Source organism: Ovis aries, chromosome 13, assembly GCF_016772045.2.
Source record: "Ovis aries strain OAR_USU_Benz2616 breed Rambouillet chromosome 13, ARS-UI_Ramb_v3.0, whole genome shotgun sequence".
NCBI lineage: Eukaryota > Metazoa > Chordata > Mammalia > Artiodactyla > Bovidae > Ovis > Ovis aries.
Genome location: NC_056066.1, coordinates 39,200,394 through 39,218,494, shown reverse-complemented (window position 1 = coordinate 39,218,494; position 18,101 = coordinate 39,200,394). Strand labels below are relative to the sequence as shown.

Sequence of the window (18,101 nt, the reverse complement as noted above, 5' to 3'; positions counted from 1 at the left end):
TGGAGGTGGGCTGTTCCAGGCAGAAGGAACACGCTCACCGGCTGGGTACAGACTGCAGGTACAGCATCACTCGTGAGCCAAAGAACAGGAAGATGGGCACAGCACCTCCCATGTGTTTCAAGGGGTACTGTTTCTACAACACTGCTCCCAGCACCCCCTTCCTCCCCTTAGAAGAAAACCATAGTCTAAAAACACTTTTCCGCTATAAGATCCCTCATGGATTATCACAGGTAAGATGTAAAGGTTCTGGGAATGACTATGATAAAGACTATTTCCTTCAAGGGGCCCATGGTGCCCTTTACTCCTGAGATGCCTACTTCCATGGAGGAGGAGATGCTGGTTTGCAGGTAACAAAGCTCTGCTCCCTACCCTGGGCACGACTACCTCAAGCCTCCTTCCCAGGACTGCCTACCATGACCTTGACCCCCAGTGTGGGCAGGGATGGGAGACCCAAGAACCAAATTTATGGCAGCACAGTGGTGCTGGCCCTTGGCTTTCATTTTGCTGCCATATAACATGTTTGTTTCTTCTTCATAGCAGATTCTTGATTAACGCTATTCTAGTTTTCCTGTCTGTAATGTTCTTATACATTTTCCTTGTCCTTTTCTTTTAAAAATGTTCCATATTTGTATTGCTTTTCTCATATCACTGATTTGGCTACTAGCCTTTATCCCCGCTCTTCTTTCATTACTCTGACATCTCATGGGGCTTCTCAGGTGGCACTAGTGATAAAGAATCCACCTGCCAAAGCAAGGGACATAAGAGATGCAGGTTTGATCCCTGGCTTGGGAAGACATCCCACTCTAACTTCTAGTGTGTTCTTTTTGATATTACTAGCAGCTCCATCTAATGAATGACAAAGACATTCCCCTTGACCAGACTCTGACCCGGGACACTCGAAGTCTCTTCTTGGCTAAGCCTGAGCCCTGGCCTGAATATCTGAACAAATACTGTCAGTTACTAAGGACAGCTCAAGGCCACATCCCTAGGATGATGTGAGACTGCCTTAAAGTGCCTGCCTGAGCAAGCTCAGGTTGCCAGGAGAATTTCCAGCTTGTTCCAGCCCACATCTGTGGTTACCCCATGTCCCAACGTGTGCAGGAGGGCAGGAGCCTGGCTTCCACTCTCAGACGAGTCTCATAGGGGCTCTCTCATTTTCACTCTCTCTTTTTCAAAAATTTTCAATAAAGCCCATTTTATTTCATACAACTACAGATTGATATTAATGAGCATATATCCTTTTGCCTGGAATGACTTCTATTTGCTTCTATAGGTTAACTGATGTTCATTAGATATGATCACAAGCATACTACACAGTATTTTATGTTTCAACAGATTTTAAATTACATTGTAGCTAATATATATCTATTATTGTATGTAATGTATTATTTCTACTACCTTGGAGTTCATAGCATATAATTGGTTGGTTTTAGTCAAATATCTAATACAGCAGAATAGTTCACTCACTGAGAACACCAGATAATAATTTTCTCAGTCATAATTGCTATTTTATATTACAAGAAAATACCAATATATTGATTCTAAATAAGAACTTGAAGAATAAGATCACTGCCTGAATTTAAATTTCAGTCTTTTTTCCTTTGGGTCTTCTATGCAGTTTTCTTCTTCTCTTAGATACCGCATAATTTGTCATTAAAAAAAAAATCTTTTTAGAATAAAAACATTTCTATGAGAAACAATCATCATAACATTAAGTTGCTTTATTTCACTCCAACTATTAGCTATAATGCAATTTTAAAATATAATTTTTTTATTTGTATCTCTATGAAGTATCTTTACAATGCCCTCAGAATTCAAATTATTACACTATTTGAATTTTTAAAAGATGACACAGAGTTCAGTTTTCTTGTGAGATCTTGATAATGTTACTTGACTCTTCCTTTTATCCTCCATTGTTGATATAAGCAGACTGTCTGCCTGTTCTGTAAATCACAATATATAATCTAAAGAATAACTCTTGGGTCCAATGCTTTAAATTCCTCCAGGATAAACTGATCACATAAATTCCAGATTTCTTTCTCCCTCCCTTCCTTCCCTCCCTTCCTTTGTGTTTTATTTTCCTGTATTTCCACTGCAGAAGCCCCAGTCACCTCTGTACAAATGAAAGCTGAGTTTGGTCCACCCTGGACCGCACTCCCAATGGAGTTCTCTCCCAATGGTTATTTAGGATTAAAATCTGTCCTTACTTACCAGAGTCCTGCTTTGTTTGACCTTTGATGTCTGCACACCCTGGAGCCCATAGCCCAGGGGCAACAGTGACAGCCAACATGGAAGGGACTTCCCCCCACCACAGGCACTGACTGCCCTAGGGGTGCCATCCCTAGGCCTGTTTGCCAGCAATGGCTATGGGGCCCTCTGCGGAGTGAATCCGCCCCAGCCCCCCAGCCTGCCTCTGACTCCCCTGCGGAGACTACTGCTCAGGTCTCCTCATTGTGTGGCCTTGGGGTCTCACCTACAAGACGGCAGAGACAAGGAAAGTCAGGGGGTACAGTGTGCAGACACAGGGGCGCCCTCAAGGTTACTCCCTCGCAGGCATTTAGCCCCCGGCAGCATCTGCTATGGACGACTTCACATGCCACTCACCCCCCACCCCACCATCCGACACACTCTGAAACCCCTGCTGGCAACCTCCATCTGAGTGCCCAAGCCCTCTGCTGGGAGAGCCAAGAAGGCCCCACTGCATTCAGGACACACCACAGCCTGCAAAAGGGCGCTGCTAACAGAGGTGGCTTTTCTCTGTAAACAGAGTCCTCAGTGATAGTACTTAAAAAAAAAAAAGATTCTAGGTGAGAAAAGACAACAAATCCATTTTCAAATATCCTGCCAAAAATTAAAGTCCCCACCAATATTTTTTTTTATTATTTAGACTGTGCCAGGTCTTAGTTGCAGTATATGAACTCTTAGTTGCAGCATGTGGGATCTAGTTCCCTGACCAGGGATTGAACCCAGGACCCCCCGCATTGGAACTGCAAAATCTTTAGTGCCTGGACCACCAGGGAAGTCCCAATATTAGTTCAGTTCAATTCAGTCACTTAGTCATGCCTGACTCTTTGTGACCCCATGGACTGCAGCACGCCAGGCTTCCCTGTCCATCACCATCTCCCGGAGCTTACTCAAACTCATGTCCATTGAGTCAGTGATGCCATCCAACCATCTCATCCTCTGTCATCCCCTTCTCCTCCTGCCTTCAATCTTTCCCAGTATCAGGGTCTTTTCCAATGAGTCGGTTCTTCGCATCAGGTGGCCAAAGGATTGGAGTTTCAGCTTCAACATCAGTCCTTCCAATGAATATTCAGGATTGATTTCCTTTAGGATGGACTGGTTGGATCTCCTTGCAGTCCAAGGGGCTCTCAAGAGTCTTCTCCAACACCACAGTTCAAAAGCATCAATTCTTCAGTGCTCAGCTTTCTTTATAGTCCAACTCTCACATCCATACATGACTACTGGAAAAACCATAGCTTTGACTAGATGGACTTTTGTCGACAAAATAATGTCTCTGCTTTTTAATATGCTGTCTAGGTTGGTCATAGCTTTTCTTCCAAGAGGTAATTATTTTAAATTATGTGAAAGTAATTCAATATCCTAATCATTTTAAGAGAATAGAGACAGCTATCACTCAGAGAACTCCAAAATCAACTGTGTACCATGGGCTTTTATCTCTATGATGGACACAAAAACACTACTTCGTGGTACAAAAATCAAGAATAAAGGTTCAGAAAGACCCAGGGCCGAATGCCTAATCATGAGCCCTCAGCAGCCTGTGAACAAAGTGATCCATAATTACACCTCAGTACTTATTCTTCTGGGAAAAAGAAGAAGAAAACATCCAAGTTGTGGAGCTCCGAAGAATCTCTCCCTTAAGCCCATCCCCAAAATGTATAAAGAGGAACCTGCTCTGCAAGTATGTTCCTTGGGGTAATCGAAGGTTTATGCTCTTGCATCAGCCCCAGTGCTAATGATAAGGTATGACATCAGCCTCTCGTAGTCTCAAATGGCATGTGACAAAGTCAAGCCCCTTGGAAATAAGACACCCCAGCTACCAAAAACAACTCATTCAGGAAAGTGTTTAAATTTGTGCACTGCCTGCTCAGAAGGTAAAGACTCTGCCTAGGAGACCCGAGTTCGATCTCTGTGTCGAGAAGATCCTCTGGAGAAAGAAATGGTAACCTACTCCAGCATTCTCGCCTGGAGAATTCCATGGACAGAGGAACCTGGGAGGTTACAGTCCATGGGGTTGCAAAGAGTCAGACACAACTGAGCAACTTTCACTTTCACTCTGCCACTCAGATAGGAGGAAAGCCACTTCTTGTGGAGCCGCTGGGCACAGCAGGGCCACGTGGCCAGCACCTCCATGACCCCCAGTGTTTAGGTGGTGATGACTCTGAAGGTTACAGTTGATCAACACAAAGTATTGACACACCGGGGAAGACGCGACTGAGTAAGCAGTAACCTTCCTTTAGATCCTGCAGCCATTACGAGGCTTGGAGTGGACGACGACCCCTGTGCTATGGAACTAGTTACAGACTATTTTATTTTAACCTGTTAGGAGCAAACAAAAGGCCCTTCCCATAGAAACTGGTTTGATCCCTCAGGCCCTTAAATGCCCATCAGACTCTGAGAACCATGCCAGATGAAAGCAGGCTGGAATCCAAAGCTGAAGAAAATCAACAGCCTCTCAGGACACCTGGCTTGGGGTCCGGTGTCCCGGAAGCCCTGGAGAAGGCAAGGTGAAGGAGGACAGGGACCTGGGGGCTCTTGCTGGCTTCCTGGGAGGTGGGGAGGAGGAAGAACAGGCTCACTCCCCACCTCCTCCGTGTTAGCGAGGGGTGCTTTCAAGGAACAGCGTGATGCCAGACCCCAGGGCACTTGCCCAGCTGCTGGTATGGTCCCTTGGTGGCAGGTGGCTCCCTCAGCATCCTGACCCCTCTTCTGCAGCATCACAAGTGTGGAAGAGAGCCCTCAGGAGACTTCCCTGGACAGGGAGGTGCATGTTGTTTCCTTGCCAGCAAAGAAACTGCTGCGGAAGCATAGATGGAAAGCTCATGCTTACGGGCTATAAACGACGGCTACAGCCCACCTTTGGGCTACTGTGTTCGGGATACTGGCACGGCCTCCTCTCTGCTGCCTGAGGCATCTGCCACAACTAGAGAGGATCTGCATGTCATTAGTGAGACTTGAAAATGTGCCATTGGAAAAGGGATTCTGATGTCACTTTAAAAGCCATAAATATTGTATTTCTTCAAGCCTGAGAGTGTGGGCATATATGTGTGTATATTCTTTAAGAGGGGGCGTCCCTGGTGGCTCAGCGGGAAAGAACCCACCTGACAATGCAGGAGATGCACGTTCAATCCTCTGGAGGAGGAAACTGCAACCCACTCCAGTATTCTTGCCTGGAAATCCCATTCTTGCCGGGAAATCCCATGGACAGAGGAGCCTGGAGGGCTACAGTCCATGGGGTCACAAAGAGTTGGTCAAGACTGAGTGACTAAACAACATACTTTAAGAAATCAGTGAAGACAGAAAAATCCAGAGAATCCAGTTTAGTGGTCGTGCTAAAGAATGCCATGCATTTTGCTTAAACCAACCCCTAACACAATTGGTTTTAATTTGGAGTTGGAGAACCTACAGTAGCTGCCAACTTGGCACCCAGATTTTTCTTTTTATTCAGACGTGTGAAACAAAGCACCTTTTTCTTTCCAAGATCTCTTGTGACCTCTAGTGGTCTTCTCTAGGAGAATCAAATCCATCATTTCTAAACTGTATATTCCATTCAAAACTTTAAAATGGGTTTTGGAACCCTTTAGCCTCTGCTCATTGGAAAATGCCATGATTTTAACAAGTTGTGGAGGACTTCGAGATGACTTCAAAGCACATTTGAGGCCAACTACAGGCTCCTGAACTTCCACCACTGCGATCTGATCTACGTTAACACATCTCTGCTCCATTTGGATTGTGAACTAAATTCTATCTGCTGGGTCACTTATCAGGACCCAAGAAGACCAGTGGGGAAATTCCAAACTACCCCACATGTTCTTTTTGAATGCTTTAGTATGTTTATCACTCAAACATCAGAATGTTTATTTACATGAAATTGCTTAGAAGTCAAGCTTAAGTGGATTCCTAAAAAATCATGAGACTATCAAATGCTTAATAAAAATAACTGCTTTAAAAGGTGAAAAGTTGGCATTTTAAAAACACCAATTTTAAAAGTCCTAATTTTTTCATCTATTTTAAATAGCAATAATGCTGACCTAACTTAATTTCTGTTATTAGCAAAAAAAGCAGTACTATATTAAGGAAACTTTAAGTCACTTTCAGTTCAGTTCAGTTCAGTCGCTCAGTCGTGTCCAACTCTTTGTGACCCCATGAATCGCAGCATGCCAGGCCTACCTGTCCATCACCATCTCCCAGAGTTCACCCAAACTCATGTGCATTGAGTCAGTGATGCCATCCAGCCATCTCATCCTCTGTCGTCCCCTTCTCCTCCTGCCCCCAATCCCTCCCAGCAGTGATCTCCTGTAGCATATTTGGCACCTACCGACCTGGGGAGTTCCTCTTTCAGTATCCTATCATTTTGCCTTTTCATACTGTTCATGGGGTTCTCAAGGCAAGAATACTGAAGTGGTTTGCCATTCCCTTCTCCAGTGGACCACATTCTGTCAGACCTCTCCACCCTGACCCGTCCGTCTTGGGTGTAAGTTACTTTACAAGCCTGATTGATGGCACGATTATAATCCTTTCCTCAGTAAGTACTCTCCCATCCCCATGAGGACTTGAAAAAGGTAGGTTTCTTCCCAGAAAGCCCATTTCAATAGTTTCTACATCTGAGAACATCTCAAATCCACCAGCAGTGATGAATCAAGTCCATGATAGGTAATAAAGGTGTGTCTAGAAGCAGCTGCGCTTTCCTTCATGTATTATACAAAATACAGAACAGTAATTGTGATAATTAGTTTCTAAGTAGAGGGGGACACTACAGCACAATACAGGTGAGTCCAAGAAATGGGACTGGGGATGATCACGTCAGTGTGCTGGCTCTGAATATGTTGCTAGGTAAACAGCAGAAGTGTAATCATATCCCCAAATGCTTCACTGGTTTGGTGTCTTAAAGATTGTGTTCTTCACCATTAATTACCAGTGCAAGTAACAACAGATGAAACAGATGTCAGAAAATAAATGTAGGGGAAATGAGAAATGAGACAGCCTAAGTGGATATGTGGCCACGCCCATCTGACTCCAAAATGGTTTTTTCCTGCATCATTAAGGAGGGAGCTTGTCCACATGAGTGCTGTTTCCAGATATCTGAAGTCCTGTGCATGCAGGTGTCACAACTCGAATTGGAGCCCTGTAGATGGAGGACCTCCTGAGGTGTGTCAGAGCCCCCACCCGCAAGCAAAAGCACCAACTCTCACAACACCATAACTGCCTCTACATTTCAGTGCTACACCCCGAATTCTCTTCTTATAAGCACCCCTTCCTCACTACAAAGCACCCCCTGTCATCTCTTGGCTACCAGGACCACGTTCCTCTCGTGAACTGCTTTTGGCAGATTTTCTGGACAGCTCACTCTCGGAGGGAGGCTAAATAAGCAAGACCTCAGGGAAAGGGGAAATGGGAGGTTTAGTTCAGGCCGGGGGGAAGGTCGGCGTTCGTAAAACTCAAGTTTGCAAGAGTAAAAAGAAGAAAGAAAAAAGATGGGAAGACAAGAACCGAGGAGACCAGCTCCTGACCCCCAGTTCCCATGTGCTCCTAGGAGCCAGCACTGGGTGGGGCACATCCTATACTGGGCTTCTCCAGCCACCTGCATCCCGAGGTGGCAGGAGCCGCATCACTGAGTTAGCCAAGATGCCACTTACTTTTTACACAGTGGAAGAAACAGGTGATTTTTCTACCCCATAATTCATTTATTTTGTAACTGGATGTTTTACCTCTTAATCTCCCTCGCTTACTCCACTTGTTCCCCACCCCCTCCACACACACACCAGAAACAGGGGATTCTGAGATAGGCAGCTTCCGTACATGTCAATGTCAGCATTAGATTTATCTATAATTTTCCATTACAAAAATGTTTTGATGAATATCTATGTCGAAAAAACATAAGCTTTAAAATTCCCCAAGGAAATAACAATTTGCACAATCCAAATTCCATATACTTTTCATATACATTTTAAGAGAATTCAGTGTGGAGGTTTGGGGAGACTGGAAGAGGCGTGGAAGCCCTGAGCCCTTCCCCACATCCTGCCTTGTGCATTTCGTCCATCTGGCTGTACCCAGGTCATGCCCTTTCATAACAAACTGGTCATCTAGTAGGCAGAAAAAGAAAAGACTTAAAAATGTGCTAATTCATTTGTAACCGTTCCCCTCCAACCTCCCCCAAAGAACTGTCTGCTTTCAATGTACATGTTTAATCATCTGTCTAAACTAGAAATTATTTTAAATGCAACTATTTTCTTCATTTAATATGGAAACTGTAAAATGGCACTGAAACCCACAAATATTTGGATTAATGCAAATTAAAATAACAAACTACTGTTGTACGGCGGACAGTTTTAATAAGTGAAACATCCGCCATTAGCAAGAATGCAAGAAAATGAGACTGTTGGTTAGGATACAAATTGATGTCATTATTTTAGTCGAATAATTTGGTAGTATCTATTTTAAATTTTTGGTATTTAATGCAACCTTACCCAGAAATTCCACTTCTAAGTATCTATTCTACAGACAAAAATAGCATTACCACAGCATTACATGCTATAGAAAAAAATAATTCCATAAACAAGGAATACTTCAATGTAAAGCCACACGATGTGGCGTTTCATACAATGAAATGCCACACAGCCACGAAAAACAATAAAATAGATCTGGAAGGTGGATGAGCTGCTATACTAAGTGGAAAATGCAATTAACAAAACATACTATCATGACTATAGACATATATGCATGTGTATATATATATATATATAGAGAGAGAGAGAGAGAGAATATACACGTAACACTTTCATGTGTCTGTACAATTATATCAGAGAAGGCAATGGCACCCCACTCCAGTATTCTTGCTTGGAAAATCCTATGGATGGAGGAGCCTGGTGGGCTGCAGTCCATGGGATCGTGAAGTCGGACACGACTGAGCAACTTCACTTTCACTTTTCACTCTCATGCATTGGAGAAGGAAATGGCAACCTACTCTGGTGTTCTTGCCTAGAGAATCCCAGGGACAGAAGAGCCTGGTAGACTGCCATCTCTGGGGTCGCACAGAGTTGGACACGACTGAAGCGACTTAGCAGCAGCAGCAGTAGTACAATTATATACTCACATAGAATAACGAAACAAGGAGTAATTTTTAAGCTTTTTATGATTGGAAAATATAATTCATTTTATTAAATGAGCCCATGCCCCACATTAGTTAGCAAATGGCAGGGAAAAAAATGACTAATTTTTAAATGAAATTGAGATTAAAGTACAGCAACTATGAGACTACAAGACCCTAAGAAATTAATTTATGCAACTTTCTCATGACTTAATTAACAATTTGCCAAGTGGCCAGAGGGAGAGCACTGGACTGAGTGGCCAAGACTGGTACAGAGGAGCCAAAGGGGTGAGCCTGGGAGAAAGCTGAGGCCCAGGTTCTGGAAGAGGCAGTGTTCAGAGCCGCAACAGGAGGAAAAGAGAAGACACAAACCAGGATGGGGTGGGTTGGGGCTGGAGGCTGGGGGAGAGGCTACTGTCAGGGCACAGCCACCCTTGCTCTTACCCAAGGTTCAGCTGACATTTCTTTAATGGATATAGAATTATTCAATTATTACCATCTTTACAATGAGTGTAGGTAGTTTGTGTTTTTCAGGGAATAGGAAACATTTTAGATGATTAGATTTATCTAAACAATTCAGATATGCATTTTATCTAAATTGTTAAATTTATAGAATTGAAACTTTTCAGTGTCTGTAAAGTGAAAATTACTCAGTTGTGTCTGACTCTTTGCTACCCCATGGACTGTACAGTCCATGGAATTCTCTAGGCCAGAAAGCTGGTGTGGGTGGCCTCTCCCTTCTCCAGGGGATCCTCCTAACCCAGGGATCGAACCCAGGTCTCCTGCATTGCAGGCAGATTCTTTACCAACTGAGCTATCAGGGAAGCCCCTCAATGTCTGTAGGATCTATACTAATATCACCTCTTTCAATCCTGATAATGGTAGTAAGTCTACTCTCCTTTTCTTTTTTCTTGATAAGTTTGGCTAGGAGTTCATCAATTTTATTCATCTCATCTGTGTCTTTTAAATCGCCAAATCCAACAGTCTCTTTTTTGTAATCAAATTATTTGATCTCCCTACAAATTATTTGATTTGCCACTTTAAGAGTCTTTGACTTCCGTGACTCTCTTCCAATTTTCTTTATTATTGTTAAGAGTTTCATCTTTCAAAATTCTGCTCTAATTCTCTGCTTTTTACTTTAAAATACCCCCCAAAACTAGACCATCTCTTTTGATCTCATGATCTCCTCAAACTCTCTCCTGTACATCTAGCACTATTATCTTTACCTTTGATTAATGAATCCATCATTCCCCAGTTCAGAAAAGTTGCTCAGTCGAGTCTGACTCTTTGCAACCCCATGGACTGCAGCACGCTAGGCCTCCCTGTCCATCAACAACTCCCAGAGTATACTCAAACTAACATCCATTGACTCGGTGATGCCATCCAACAATCTCATCCTCTGTCGTCCCCTTCTCCTCCCGCCTTCAATCTTTCCTAGCATCAGGGTCTTTTCTAGTGAGTCAGTTCTTCACATCAGGTGGCCAAAGTATTGGAGTTTCAGCTTCAACATCAGTCCTTTCAATGAATATTCAGGACTGATTTCCTTTAGGATGGACTGGTTGGATCTCCTTGCAGTCCAAAGGACTTTCAAGAGTCTTCTCCAACACCATGGTTCAAAATCATCAATTCTTCAGTGTTCAGCTTTCTTTATGGTCCAAATCTCACATCCATATATGATTACTAGAAAAACCAAAGCTTTGACTACATGGACCTCCATTGGCAAAGTAATGTCTCTGCTTTTTAATATGCTGTCTAGGTTGGCCATAACTTTTCTTCCAAGGAACAATTGTCTTTTAATTTCATGGCTGTGACTGCAGTGATTTTGGAGCCCCCAAAAGTGAAGTCTGTCACTGTTTCCATTGTTTTTTCATCTATTTGCCATGAAGTGATGGGACCAGACGCCATGATCTTAGTTTTCTGAATGTTGAATTTTAAGTCAACTTTTTCACTCTCCTCTTTCACTTTCATCAAGAGGCTCTTTAGTTCTTCTTTGATTTCTGCCATAAGGGTGGTGTCATCTGCATATCTGAGGTTACTGATATTTCTCCTGGCAATCTTGATTCCAGCTTGTGCTCCATTCAGCCCAGCATTTCTCATGATGTACTCTGCATATCAGTTAAATAAGCAGGGTGACAATATACAGCCTTGATGTACTCCTTTCCCAATTTGGAACCAGTCTGTTGTTCCATGTCCAGTTCTAACTGTTGCTTCCTGACCTGCATACAGATTTCTCAGGAGGCAGGTAAGGTGGTCTGGTATTCCTATCTTTTTCAGAATTTTCCAGTTTTTTGTGATCCACACAGTCAAAGGCTTTGGCATAGTCAATAAAGCAGAAGTAGATGTTTTTCTGGAACTCTCTTACTATTTGATGATCCAGTGGATGTTGGCAATTTGATCTCTGTTTCCACTGCCTTTTCTAAATTCAGCTTGAACATCTGGAAGCTCATGGTTCACATACTGTTGCAGCCTGGCTTGAAGAATTTTGAGCATTACTTTGCTAGCATGTGAGATGAGTGCAATTGTGTGGTAGTTTGAGCATGCTTTGGCATTGCCTTTCTTTGGGATTGGAATGAAAACTGACCTTTTCCATTCCTGTGGCCACTGCTGAATTTTCCAAATTTGCTGGCATATTGAGTGCAGCACTTTCACAGCATCATCTTTTAGGATTTGAAATAGCTCAACTGGAATTCCATCACCTCCACTAGCTTTGTTTATAGTGAAGCTTCCTAAGGCCCACTTGACTTCATATTCCAGGATGTCTGGCTCTAGGTGAATGATCACGCCATCGTGATTATCTGGTTCGTGAAGATCTTTTTTTGTATAGTTCTTCTGTGTATTCTTGCCATCTCTTCTTAATATCTTCTGCTTCTGTTAGGTCCATACATTTCTGTCTGGTCGTAGCAAACACCCTCTTCCAACAATACAAGAGAAGACTCTACACATGGACATCACCAGATGGTCAATACCGAAATCAGGTTGATTATATTCTTTGCAGCCAAAGATGGAGAAGCTCTATACAGTCAGCAAAAACAAGACTGGGAGCTGACTGTGGCTCAGATCATGAACTCCTCGTTGCCAAATTCCGACTTAAATTGATGAAAGTAGGGAGAACCACTAGACCATTCAGGTATAACCTAAATCAAATCCCATAGGATTATACAGTGGAAGTGACAAATAAATTCAAGGGATTGGATCTGATAGAGTGCCTGTAGAACTATGGACAGAGGTTCGTGACATTGGACAGGAGGCAGGGATCAAGACCATCCCCAAGAAAAAGAAATGCAAAAAGGCAAAATGATTGTCTGAGGAGGCCTTACAAATAGCTGTGAAAAGAAGAGAAGCAAAAGGCAAAGGAGAAAAGAAAAGATATACCTATTTAAATGCAGAGTTCCAAAGAATATCAAGGAGAGTTATGAAAGCCTTCCTCAATAATCATTGCAAAGAAATAGAGGGAAACAGTAGAATGGGAAAGACTAGAGGTCTCTTCAAGAAAATTAGAGATATCAAGGGAACATTTCATGCAAAGATGGGGACAATAAAGGACAGAAATGGTATAGACCTAACAGAAGCAGAAGATATTAAGAAGAGGTGGCAAGAATACACCAGCCCCCACTAACCTTGAAAATCCCACATCACCATCATTGCTCTCATTCTTCAACTTCTCTATACAACTGGCAACCAAACTGCACCCTCCCTCTCAATCATTTCTTTGCATCTATGCACCTGCCTTGGTCCATTCCGCAACCTGGACCTCTGACTGGTCACTGCCTGAATTCTAGCCAGCGTCACTCTTGGCCAGACTGTCCTGTGCTACCCCCCTGCAAGCCACTGGCCACAGGGAAACCAGTTATTCTTTGACATACAGTCCACCCCACGTCTTTCTTCAGTGCTCCCAGTGGCTCCGAGTTGAAGTCTGCTCATCTCAGTTGCGCGCTTCCTCATACCTGCCCACCTGCCTGATGCTCTCTTGCCTTCATGCCTTTGCCCATCCTGTCCATCTGGCTGAACTCTGACTCATCCCCCCTGACTACAGTCAAAGGCTACTTTCTCTGTGAAGCCTCTTTTTCGTTTACATTTCCCTCACTGAGGTATAATAACATAGTGTAAAATGCACAGGTATTAAAAGTTGATGACTTCTGAGAGCTGCATGCACCCTAATCAATCCACAGAGCATGGTCTCCCCATCCTGTCCCTCCAGCATACTCTTGCCTCTGCCAGAGGCATCTGTTGATCTGGCTTCTGCCATTCTGTACATCATACAAACAGCGTACAGTCTTTGTTTCTATGTCTGCCTTCTTTCATTCAGCATAGACTTTCTGAGCCTGGTCCATGCTATTGTGTGTGCGTATGTGCTCAGTCACTTCAGTCCTGTCTGCCTCTTTGTGACCCTAAGGACTGTGCTCCACCAGGCCCCTCTGTCCATGGAATTCTCCAGGCAAGAATACTGGAGTGGGTTACCATGCCCTCTTCCAGAGGATCTCCCCAACCCAGGGACTGAACCTATACCACCTGTGTCTCTCACATTGCAGGTGGATTCTTTACCCACTGACCCACCTGAGAAGCCCACTATTGTGTATATCTGTAGTTTATTCCATTTCATTGCTGAGTAGTATCCATTGCACAGAGGGACTGCAGTTTGGTGGACATTTAGATTTCTGAGAGCCTAGGGGTAGTATGAGGCTGTCTTGATCCCTCTCTGTCCTTCCCTCCTCTAGGCTACAAAGCATTACAGCTTGTAAGTGGATCTGTCTCCCCTACTTAACTCTAACAATATTAGTAATAATGTTTAATTTCCTTGAGCACCTACATGTGATGGGCAGTGTGCTGAGTGCTTCTGTCCTCTCATCCCATCACTACAACAGTCCCACGTGGCATACAATATCTTCACATCCACTGACAGAGATGAAACCAAGGCCTGCAGAGGCCCAGTTCCTTGTTTAAGGTAACTCATCTGGAGAGGAGTAAAATCAAGATCAAGATCCACCTCTACCTGATGTCATTATTACACATTCATAACACTGCATGCCTGGTAAATAGTAGGCTCTCCCTGAATGTTCAGCGTTGATTTTCTTTAGGATTGACTGGTTTGATCTCCTTGTAGTCCAAGAGACTCTTGCTTTTCAAAAACTGAGATTTTATACTTTCTAAAGAAACCGAGTACTTATCCAATATGGCAATGATGGGAATTCTCTAGCAGTATAGTAGTTAGGACTCTATCCATCCACTGCAAGGGGCACGGACTCAATTCCTGGTTGGGGAACTGAGAGCCCGCAAGCTACATGGTGTGGCCAAACCGCACCCCCACCCCTCCAAAAAAAAATCAGGAACTTCCCTGGTAGTCCAGTGGTTAGGACTTCATGCTTCCAATGCAGAGGGTGAGGGTTTGATCCTTGAAGCCCCCTTGTGGCTCAGATGGTAAAGAGTCTACCTGCAATGCAGGAGACCTGGGTTTGATCCCTGGGTTGGGAAGATCCCCTGGAGAAAGGAATGGCAATCTACTCCAGTAATCTTGCCTGGAAAATCCCATGGATGGAGGAGCCTGGCAAGTACAGTCCATGGGGTCGCAAACAGTCGGACATGACTGAGTGACTTCCCTTTCACTTTATTTCTGGGGAACTAAGATCCCATATACAGTTGGACAACACCAGAAACAAACAAAGCACATGAAAAAGCACAACAAACAAACACAACCCACAAATATGGTGGGACTTCCCTAGCAGTCCTGTGGATGGGACTTGGCCTTCCAATGCAGGGGGTGTAGGTTTGATCCCTGGTTGGGGAGCTAAGATCCCACATGCCTCCGGGCCAAAAGACCAAAACATAAAGCAGAAGCAATATTGCAACAAATTCAATAAAAACTTTTTAAAAGTTCCACATCAAAACAAAAAGTGAAATATGGGGTCTGTCTTTAGAAACTTTTAAGAAGTAAATGCTCAGCTTTGCTGACCATATGGCACCAAATGACTCTCAATCATACATGCAGTGACTCTCAAACATGCAATCCTATTATGTCATCAAGGGGAACTATAATCACCTCCAAATGAATGAAAGTTCCTGGGTATTCTAAAGCAATTTCATTCAAGCCATAATTACTTACAGTAAGAACTGGCGGTTTTTAAACTCTCTGTAACTGTTGGGCTTCCCAGCTGGCACTAGTGGTAAAGAACTCACCTGCCAATTCAGGAGACATAAGAGATGCGCGTTCAATTGTTGGGTCAGGAAGATCACCTGGAGGAGGGCATGGCAACCCACTCCAGTATTCTAGCCTGGAGAATCCCATGGACAGTGAAGTCTGGCGGGCTACAGTCCATGAGGTCGCAAAGAGTTGGACATGACTGAAGCTACTGAGCACGCACACATGGGAGGTAACTGTTAGGGTAAACGCTTAGGTAACAGGAGGCCTGGCACCAGTCTTACCTGGCTTTGCGGATGTGCAGCTGAGGGTAGTGGTTGTGCCTGTGACACACATGCACGGCAAAGTCCTCATCATTCGTCAGGCTCGGGACATACCCCACTTGGCTGAACACGGTTATGAGAGTGGAGCCTGAATCCCAGAGACAAAGAAATGAGGCCTCGATTTACCAAGAAGTAACTTCAGGGCTTTGAGAAAAATGAAGTTTTCACTCTAACATGTGTTCTTTGTTTTTTTTTAATTGAAGAATAATTGCTTTACAGATTTTTGTTGTTTTCTGTCAAACCTCAATATGAATCCTCCATAGGTATACATATGTCCCCTCCCTTTTGAACCTCCTTCCTGTCTCCCTCCCCATCCCACCCCTCTAGGTTGATACAGAGCCCCTGTTTGAGTTTCCTGAGCCACACAGCAAATTCCCATTGGCTATCTATTTCACATGTGGCAATGTACGTTTCCATGTTACTCTTTCCATACATCTCACCCTCTCCTCCCCTCTCCCCAAGTCCATAAGTTGATTCTCTATGTCTGTTTCTCTACTGCTGCCCTGTAAATAAGGTCTTCAGCACCATTTTTCTAGATTCCATATATATATGTAACATGTGTTTTAATTGTTACAATCAGATGGGCAAGTTAAGTCTCAAGGACCTGGAGACCATTCTTATGTCCCACCCCCGATGCCCCATTGTAAGCACAAAATTCCTGTCTCAGCCCCTGGAGCTAGGACGTGGTGGAGGAGGCCTTACCGAGGCTCATGCAGGATGGTACGATGAGGAACACAAAGTGCAGATCCAGCACCGCCTTGAACACGGTCCTGATGAGGGTAAGAGAGGGTCAGGGTATCAGCAAGGTGACTTTGCGAGCAACTGAGGTAGGAGATAGATGGGACTCGGGGCCAGACAGCTGGTGTTTGTCAAGGGGAGTAAAATTCAAGCTGTGTCCCCACCCAGAACTCCAAGGACAAAGCTAGTGGCAGAAGCTGAGCTCTGCTAAAGTAGAGAGATAAGATGACCATTCCCGAGGTCAAGGAAAACTTCCCTGTTCCCACATGTGCAGGAAGCCTTCTAAAAGAGGGTCAAAAAGGGAACATGCACCCCAGGCCTCTACAGTGGGATCTGTTTTAGAAAAAAGCTGCACAGGCATCTTGGGGAGGGTCCTAGGACCAGTCAGGAGTGAGGAAAGAAACAAGGTAATTGGCCAATTGTAAACAAAGATCTGGAAGGACTGCCCATTACAAGTGCTTCAAAGAACCTCTTTGCTGCTCTCCTCATTCAAGACCCCTCTCCAGGTATGCCCCTGCCTTATTTCTGCCTTCAATAAACAAACTGTTTCTCTGTGTGCTCTCCCAACATGTTTTGCTGCCCTCTTTAGTATTAAACTTTGTGCCTATTTTTACAGCTTTTGCCTCCTTGAAATATTATTGCTTTCAAACGGGGAAAGAACCCGGGTCACTTTGCTTCTTAGCCTCTAGCCCCCAGGGGTCTGGCAGCTAGGATTCCCGGTTTTCATCCAGGTTACCCAGGTTCAGTTCCTGGGCGGGTAATGAAGTAAGATCTCTCTTCAGGACCACTGACTGCTGTGTCTCAGATCAGCACCTGAGTGAGACACATGCCTTCACTACGAAAATGGGACATTCATAGATGCGCCTGGGCGCTCTGCTCCCTACCGGCAAAAGGAGCCTACAATTCCTTTCGCTTCTCTGCTTTTCTCTGGATTCCAAAAGGCCCCCTTTTGTATTTGTTCCATGGAAGTGGCAAGAACCAAGGCACCATGTCCATGCGGTGCACCAGATTTCTGCTGAGATTAACCTTTGCCCTGGCATCTGGAGGTTCTTGTGTGACATTACAGAGGCCACCACCCCCAAATGTCAGGGATCCACCTCGGGAACTCAGCAGGTCATGCTTCCCCATGTTACTCACAATGTTCTGCCGGTTGTCCTGTTAATAACGTGTCTCAGGATAAGATTGGGGAAAACTATTTTTACAAACATCCAAGCCTGTGACCTTTTTCTTTCCTTTCTTCCCCCAAATCCATGGATTCCCAAAGGATGGTCCGACCTGTTTGCCTCCTGTGGCGGCAATTAAAGGCATCCATTTAAAGGAAGGATTGTTTTCTTTCAGAAATTACACTGCTGTTCGGAGGAAATGCTTTACTAGAGCCAGAAAGCAAACTGAACACCTCAAAGAATTAGGACCTTTAAAAATATTTTTAAACTATCTATCAGGTATATGTATGGCAAGTCTGTCACAACATTGTTTATTGGCTATACCCCCAACACCAAATAAAAAGTTTTAAAAAAAAGAAACCTAAACTTTAGTTCAAAAAAATATCTCTGAACTATCCAGGTACTTAAAGACATGA

The 18,101-nt window shown here is 43.9% G+C and overlaps 1 protein-coding gene across 1 annotated transcript in view; it reads right to left on the bottom strand.

Moving 5' to 3' along the window:
- The window catches only part of CFAP61 (cilia and flagella associated protein 61), a 250,124-nt gene that overhangs the window by 216,664 nt on the left and 15,359 nt on the right, over nt 1-18,101 (bottom strand). The window contains exons 5-6 of the mRNA XM_060397508.1: nt 16,487-16,554; nt 15,746-15,872 (exon numbers count right to left, since the gene is read on the bottom strand). Of these exons, the coding sequence (XP_060253491.1) occupies nt 15,746-15,872; nt 16,487-16,554 (195 nt within the window). The remainder of the gene's footprint in view (nt 1-15,745; nt 15,873-16,486; nt 16,555-18,101) is intronic.